The sequence below is a fragment of the Clarias gariepinus genome, chromosome 3 (assembly GCF_024256425.1).
Source record: "Clarias gariepinus isolate MV-2021 ecotype Netherlands chromosome 3, CGAR_prim_01v2, whole genome shotgun sequence".
In the NCBI taxonomy this organism is placed as follows: Eukaryota; Metazoa; Chordata; class Actinopteri; order Siluriformes; family Clariidae; genus Clarias; species Clarias gariepinus.
This window is the reverse complement of record NC_071102.1, coordinates 28,428,215-28,436,994: the sequence shown is the minus strand read 5'-3', so window position 1 is coordinate 28,436,994 and position 8,780 is coordinate 28,428,215. Positions and strand designations below refer to the sequence as shown.

Genomic DNA, 8,780 nt, shown 5'->3' with positions numbered 1-8,780 from the left:
GTGCAAAAATGAACCTGGAACCTATCCCAGGATACTTAAGGCATGAGGCAGGGTACACCCTGGACAGGGAGCCAATCCATCGCTGTGCACGCACATGCATACACCTCACACTAATTCACACACTATTGCCAATTAGGCTAATCTGAATATCTACGGACAGTGAGAGGAAACCGGAGTACCTGAAGGAAACCCACTAAGCATGTGGAGAAGATACAGGAGACAGGAATTTAACCCAGACTCTGGAGTTGCATTGACACAGTGCTAACCACCACTGCTCCATAAGACATTCAGGGAAAAAAAGTGCATGGTAACTACATTAAGCAGTGACAATAATGTTCAAAACAATGATAATAAATAAAAAGTAGGGTTGAATTTCACAGACAGCCTCAACTAAAAGGTACTATTAACTATATCCAACACAGTGAGTTATTTTACTGGATGTTTTAGGCTGTGAACACACCCACTTTCTAATTAAAACTTGAAAACTGACAAAAAAGAGAAACCAGCGGTACTTGTTTCCTATACAGAACCCATGGGGGCGCAAACTTTTGAGCTAGGCAGTAAACATATCGGCGCCATGTTTTGGAGGCGGAACTAACGCTCCTTGTAATATGCGCGTGCGCACAAAAATGCGCATGCGCCATTTTTCTTCTACGGTTCTCTCGTGTTGAGATTATTATTGAGAAGCTAACTAGCTACAATGTCTGATAAAAAACAAACTGTAGATTTGGGCTTGTTGGAAGAAGATGACGAATTCGAAGAATTTCCAGCCGAAGGTGAATGAATTTTACATTTGTTTAGTGATTTGAACGATAAAGAAAAGTGATTTGAGGGTGTCTCGGGACAGTGACTCAGCGAGCAGCTAGCTTTGCTAACGTTAACTTATGGTTAATAGAAGTTTTGTGGTATAACACGTTCGATATAAGGGCGTCTAAGTTAATTAATAGTTTACAATTAATAAAAGATCAGAAGTGTGTTAACATCGGCCAGGTCATTTGAAGAATCGCATTTTGATAAGAAACTACCAAACTACATTAGTAGAAAGGGCAGCTAAGTTTCCTTCAGGTTAAAATAAGCAGCTCTCTTTTCTCTCTTTTTCTTATTATATTGAACCTTCATTCTGTATCTCACCTGTATGGTACAGAATTACAATAACTAAGTGTGTATATTAGCATGATGCCTACACCGTAACAGCGGTGCACAAAGACATGTTTGAGATTTGTCCCCATTGGTGCCAGCTGTTTTTCAGGGAAGGTAAGTGTAGCTAAGGCTTCACTCAGACAGCCACTCGGTGAACAAATTAAGCATTATTAGAAGGGAAAATAATATTTTCTCTTACAGAAAAATGTTATTTTGGTTATGGCATCATAATTGAATAAAGAAGATTCTTAATATTGTATGATATTTATATTATTGGTGTCTCAGTGGAAGGTTTCCTGCGACCCCTCGATGGAAGCAACCGATCGACTTGCATCCTTGTATTTTTGCAAACAAAATTAAGTAGCTGTAATGAGCAGTCTGAACACAGACAGGAAGAGCATGGTTACTGATTAAATAACTCTCATTGGTTATTTAAAAATACTTAAAAATAGGTGTTAAAATAAAGATGAGGGCACTTGACCATTGTCTCTCACTGTATTTCAGCAGTTCATATGTAATCAGGTGTTTAGGTCCAGCAAAGCTACAAATATTTGATAGTCTTCATTATAATAATTAAGTTATGAATAGTAACCTACAATTTCATAATTTTTTCCATCATCTGTTTGATTCTCAGATTGGACAGGCCTGGATGAAGATGAGGACGCTCATGTGTGGGAAGATAACTGGGACGACGATAACGTAGAAGATGACTTCTCCAAACAGTTGAGGTATGTTGTTGTCTTTTATTTAGCAAGCACTTTTCTAAAGATTTGCTACAACCTTTTTACAACCTTGATTTTGCAGCATGTTGTGAAATTGTTCCTATACGTGTTGACACCGTCTATTGGACAGCATTTTAAACAAAAGTAGTTTCTGGCGTATGTTAGCAGCAGAAGAAGCTGCATAGTAAGTGCTTCTTGAATTCAACAAATTTGTAATGACAAAGTTGTAAAATTGATTATCAGCACTACATAAGCTGATATGTTTGAGATAACCAGATTACAGGACTGAAAGACTTGATGGACTTACTGTCAGCACAATTTGATCTCGCTGTTGTAAGTTTTTTTTGTATTTATTTTTTTATTTAATAAATTAAAGACTTTATAAACATTATGTGCATCAGTGTACATATGTGGTACAAAAGAAGTTGCAGTGATGCGTATACTGACTGTGGCCTCAGGACATTAAACCCATTGAGCTGATGTCATTGTATTATTCAGAGATTTTTCAGAAGCCTATACAAAGAGCCTAGGTTATGCGGAAAATAGAAACAATTGTTGGGATCTTTAATAGAGTGCAAAGAGAGGCAAATGACTTGAATGGAAAAATGCAGCGTTGGGAAATAACTTTTCTTTTATATTTGTACAGCTAGGTTTTTATATTTTGTATTTGTACAGCTAGGTTTTCTTAGTTAAAGTTTTTTCTATATTTTATTTCTTGTTTTATTTATATTTATTTCCAATTAATACTCTTAATTTTTCTAATTAATATACAAATTTTTTTTTTAAGGTCATGGCCGGTTGTTTAAGCATTTCATTACATATCGTACTGTGTATGACTGTATGTGACAAATTAAATTAGAATTTGAAATAATAAATCTGTTTCTCTTAACCATATAATCTGCGATTTTTGGTTTAGTTTTTTGATATGCAGTTTCATCCTTTCTTTGTATGTATTTTGTTGTATTTTAGGTTATTTAATTTTTTTTTTGTGATTTAAAATTTCTGTATGAATTCTTTTGGCAGAGCTGAACTAGAGAAGCATGGATACAAGATGGAGACGTCGTAACATTGACCCTCACATAAAAGGCTAATGACTGGTTAATCTGACCTGAACATAGTCATATTCTTCTTGTAAGGAGTCAGGAGTGACGAGTGTTACCATTGTGAGGATCCTGGAGTTGAATGATTGTGTATGCGCGTGTGACACAAGAAACTATTTGTATGTGTTAATATTTGTTTTATTAAAGCTTTTCTCTTCCTATTTGGTTTTAGTTTCATTTTTGTCATTATATTTCTGATGTGGTTTTACAAACACTTGGATTTTTTTTACTGGTTTCTAAAAATGGAAATTTTCAAAAAAATTCCCTTTTTTCAGGAAAAAAAAACTCCCAAAGACGAGGTGTAAAGACTCCTAAGACTACTGTGAGCAGTTGTGAGGTTCTTGTTTTAACAGAAAGCATCTTAAAAAAAGGATTTGAAGTTGACTCCATCTCTCAGTATTAAAACGGATATTGGCAGTAATGTGTTTTATTTAGTATTTCATTGAGTATAGTAGACATTAACTAAATCTACATTTTCGATGCAAGTCTTATAATAAAGAATTCATTACATCGAAATGGTGGATATTTTGCCTTGTAGCCCTAGATGGTAAAAACACTTGTCAGAATTAAATAATACACCAGAGTGGAATGCAGCTGGGAAATGTTTTCTTGTGTTAAATGACAGCAATTCAGTGGGATGTGGAGTTTAAGTGTAGGTGCAAACTTCTATGGTTTAGCTTTGCTTTGATGCATTTTTAGCTAAAACAGCAGTCAGACCAACGCAAGCAAAATTCACATGGTAGAAAAGCCATTTAAATGAAATTGAAAGTTTAGTATTTGTGAGCCAGTAAAAAACAAGGAGGGTCTCTTAGGTTTATTAAAAATGGAAGACGTGCTAATTAGGTAATGCTCACGTCAGACTCCTACATCTTACTGTAACATAAAACAATGAAATAATAGGCTAACATTGCCTCTGTATCCTCTTCAAAAATCACAACTGGTTAGTAGCAAATTATTGCTCAGATGTGTTGTTGCTGTATGTATGCTGTAGGCTGTTGATCTATAAACTATATTTTTGAATTTAATATATAAAAATCTGACTGCTCACACATCTCTTTTTATCTAGTGTTAAGCTTATAGATACAGAACAGAAAAAAAGCTAAGATTGTGTAGAGATCCTATATGTGTTATTTAGTGAAACCCACAGAGGCTGGGAAAGCAAGCTAAGGAGCAGCTCCACTGCTGTTCACAGCATTTCCTGCTGAGCATGTGGTGTTTGGCAAGCAGATTATCCAGTGCAGTGTGTGTCAAAGGCAGGGGGGTGGCCGTAGTCTGTCCTGCCTGGGCCTGCCCACCTTCGCCATCGGGCCCTGCTCTTCCGCTTTGCTCGGCAGGGGCTCCCACACACACACAAGCTGAGACCAATTTGCTCTGCCGCACTCTCCTTGCAAAATGATTTCTTTGGATTTGTGGCTCTCAGTCTCAGCGCCATAATGAGCTGAAATCGACGCCAGTAAGACATCTTTTACCACAGGAGAGAATCCTCCTATTCTGTTCCATCGCTGTGTGGCCTCTTTCTGTTTCTTACTTTCTTGATTTAGCCTTTGTCTATTAGAGTTTATCCATTAAAAGTACTTATAAAGCATGATTATAAGAGGTCTGGTGTTTCACCTCAATCTCTTTTTAGTTATTTATCTTTTTGTTGGATTTTCCAATAGGTTTCGTTCTTCATGTTCAATTTAGAGGTGGTTTTATGTTACAATTCAAAAAAGCTTGGTTTAAACATGAGCACTATTCCTACAAATGTAGGTAATTTGATATTTTGAGACACTGAGCCTTTGAATTAAGTGAACTGCTATTAAATCAATAATACCGGCACTTTTTGTAATTTTTAACAGGGGAATAGAGAGGAGCAGGAGCATATGCACACGCACAGCCAGACATACTCATAACATGCAAATCCACCGATACCCTTGAAAATGAGTGCTGTGTGCTGGATGATTATTTTAATTGTTGGAAAGTCGGCGAGGTGTGAAAATCACTAAGTGAGAGGAACAGCGAAGAATCCAAGACCATTTTGTTTGTGCCAGAGGCGTAAGATTGGCTTTGACTGAAGGTGGTCTTTGTGTTGTCCACAAAAAAAACAACAAAACAAAAAGAAAAAAAATATGTATGTATATATATATATATATATATATATATATATATATATATATATATATATATATATATATATTGTGGAGCATGACAATAACCTTAGGTTTGGGTCTGTAGTGTTTCTTTTGTTCTGTTTATAACGGTCTGGTTACATAAATCTATGGTCAGATAGAAGTATTTACCAAAAATTATTGTGTTGCCAATCAACTTGATTAATAAGAAATGTTTGTAAAGTATTTTATTTACATAATCCTAAAATTTAATTGTTGATCCTGATCATCTGCTGATAATTTATTCCAGTCCCACAGGTATTTTTCTTATCCTCTTTTATTTGGTTGTTTATTTAGTGGAATTTTTTTTTCTCTGCTTTGAGTGTGAGTAAGAGTGACTGTGGTTCTGTGCTGCACACGACCTCAGTGAGCTTCCCTTCTATGAGCCAAGAAAAGACAGGGGGCTGTCGAGCTGGGAGCTTGCAGCTGCTGCAATAATAGGCCTAATTGCACATTTTCTTTTGTGGGGCTCAAATTAGTGGCAGAGCACAGCTACAATGCCCAAACTGCAAATCAAAAAAATAAAAAAAGGGGAGAGAGAGAGGCAGAGAGAGAGACTCATGGGGGCAAACTGCTCACCAGTGCGGTCCATCACCACCACCCACAGCTCCCTGTCCACACCTGCACTCGCCCTCGCCAAAGTAAACACAGATAATAAGGTGTAATTACTTTAAAAATAATAATGAGAACCCTCCATGTGACAATGGCCGGCCTGTTTATTGAGGGATGAAAATAACCTGTGAAGACACAGATGAGGGTTCCCCCATCAGGAGACCCTGAAAGGCTGTGCCATGTGTTAACCTCGTCTCTCAGCCCATTCTCTGTTGCTCAGCATGGAACTGTACAAGTCAAGCAGAATCCCAAACTCTGTCTTTTAGCACATACACTGTAACATTCATTTGAGCACAATGCTTAGATACAGCACTTTGGATCATTAGCATTGGATAACTGCTATTTTGCTATGTGCTTTTTTTTAAATTTTTTTTTAGATATACTGGTAATACTGAAAATATTCACATAACATGCTCATAAGACATTATATCATTAAATGAATGTTTATATTTACAGTAAATTTGGGTGCATCTATAGAATGAAGAAAAGCATGTGTCATGTTTACCAACACATTATTTCACACACCAGTGAAACTTTTTGACCAGTTGACGCCTAACATCTTATCCTAAAGGCACAGGCTTTAGGATTTAACTGAACATTTTATTTAGCAAAATGTTGTTTAGACTATTATTATTATTATTATTATTATTATTGTTATTTTATTTAATTGGTTATGTTGCTTTGTAGTCCTTCAACAGCAAACATTTTACAGGCTGTCTATTAAAATATTATTGTTATGATTAAGCGATTACTGCCTGATCAATCTTTTAAAAAAGATTAGACCAAACCTTTGTCCTGTACTTTATGTCAAGCCATTTAACAATGTTTAATAGCAGTTAATGTTACTGCAAAATACCCAGGGCTTCTAATTAGCCACAGAAATGAAACAGTGACATACCAGCATGCGCTGTGATGGCTGATGGTCGCTATTACAATACAAAATGTTTAAATTACTACTACAGTTTCAGCATGGAATATCACCTAGCTGTTTCTGTGTAATTAGAAGCTAAAAACCCACCGGTTAATTTTTTCCTGAACGTATTCTATTATATACGATCATTAATCCAAGAATGGTTGTTGGACAGATTTTGAATAGTTTTTTTCCCCCTCTCTTTAATGGGACATCCAACAAGCTCCAACTGTGTCTTCATCCGCCATCTTCAAGTAGCAAGCACCAGAATACCCAGTAATTAGAGTTTGCAGAGGTTTTCTTTTTTTATTCCATTCTCCCCCTCTGCTAATAATATTTTAAGCATCCATATTGAGCCATTTGACTGCATGTAATAGCTCTGGACAGTCATGGAAGGAAAAATTAACAGAACAATTTAAGCAGATCAAGGCTTGCTGGGGCAATTAAGCACTACTGATGTTATCCTTGCCTGTAAATTACCAGTGCTCTGATAATTGTAATTAATTAATCAACTTGATCGTTCATGCGCTCCCATTAACACAAGAACTGTAAGGTAGACTGTGCCCTGACCCTTCAGGTGTGACATTTTTTTCTGTTATATTGAACAACTCGTGTTAGTATTATCTGCAGCTCTTTTTTTAAAAACAAAACAAAACAGATATGACTGTGGTTTTACCAACACTACTTGAATAGCAGAATCCTGTGGAATAAAAAGAGAAAAGGTCCATAACAGATGATTAGCCTGTATGTCTTTTTAAAAGGACATGTATGTTTTTTTTTTTTTTTTTTTTTTGTAGCAAAAATATAAAAGGATATTGTGTAAATTAACATTTTATTCCTAATAATTAAGCTGGAGGCAACAGTGGCAAGAGAACTCTAACATGAGAAGAAAACAGAATTAAAAGAGAAGCCATTCTCCTCTGGGTAAAATTAAATAATACTGTGTATAACTGTTTGCTATATGGTCAAAAGGTGCAATCGTATAACAAAAATTTTAAATACACGACCTCCACTTTCTTGAGGTTACCATCAGTTAACAGATGACCACTTGGGTGCAAATCTGTTCATGGTAATTTCAGTCTTAAAATTATCTGAGCAGTTCAAGGCTTCTTTTAAGCAGACCATATGAAAGCATCCTCAGCAGTAGGATATACATTACTTATATTGCAAAGATTATGGTATGGTCACATGCAAATTTTTCATGAATAATAACACATTACACAAGAAAAGTTAAAGGTCAAAAATGAGGTCATTGTTTGTACCTTTCTTTGTAAAACTTCATATGAAAGCCAATTACATCACTCTCAAGAGTTCGGAGTTTGTAAAAATGAGATCACTCCATCAGATATGTTGAAGGCATTTCTATAGAGGTAATAATATTTTGAGTTTATTTGGTAAAGGAAGGGAGGAAAGAGGGGGCCTGTGTTGCGGGTGAAACGTAGAAATTGGAATGTAAACAGTTAACCAGTGATGTAGCATAACGTAATTTGGAACTCCGCGAATCAGTTAGAAGCCACTAGACTTTTGAGCAACACAGTCTTTTGATCTATGCAAAACTGTGAGTTAATTTGTAAGAAAAGTAAATATCCTAAGTTTTTATGTTTAAGATTTATGATTTAACAGTCCAACGAAGAACTTTGGATTCAAGACTTTTATTCACTGATCTTTTTGTGTTGAGTACTAAAGAACTCGGAAGTCCTAAGCTAATGAGTTGGCTTATTGTGCTCACAAGGTCATCAAGACAAACATTTTTTAGTGCATATTTTACACAGCTCATAAATGCGAAGAACATGTGATATAATTACAATAAACAAACAAGCTTAGAAGAAAACCGTTATGTAAAATGTTTGCTGATATGTTGAAGCATTCTGTAAGGGGTTATTTATGTATCATTTATGAAATGAGTCCCAGATGTCACTTTAAGATGATGAGTTTGTTTTCCAACACAAGAAAGTTTTCAAAGAATAACTATAGAAACAAAAAAAATAAAAAATGCATTGAACATGCAAATCATAGAGTAGAACTCCATATATAGCCACATATCAGATACTCTTTCAATCATCCTATACAATCGGAAGAGATGTTCTTAATTAGCTCAATAGTTCATGCAATGCTAAGTAGTGAACAGAACATGAAAATTAAAATAAAA

General features: G+C 35.5%; 1 protein-coding gene across 1 annotated transcript; it reads left to right on the top strand.

Annotated features, from left to right (window-relative positions):
- The first annotated feature begins 617 nt into the window (after positions 1–617).
- Positions 618–3,123, top strand: sem1 (SEM1 26S proteasome subunit). Its single transcript, XM_053492819.1, has 3 exons — positions 618–776; positions 1,775–1,868; positions 2,886–3,123. The coding sequence occupies exons 1-3, from the start codon at positions 701–703 to the stop codon at positions 2,926–2,928; spliced, it is 213 nt and encodes a 70-aa protein (XP_053348794.1). The 5' UTR covers positions 618–700; the 3' UTR covers positions 2,929–3,123.
- The last annotated feature ends 5,657 nt before the right edge of the window (positions 3,124–8,780 follow it).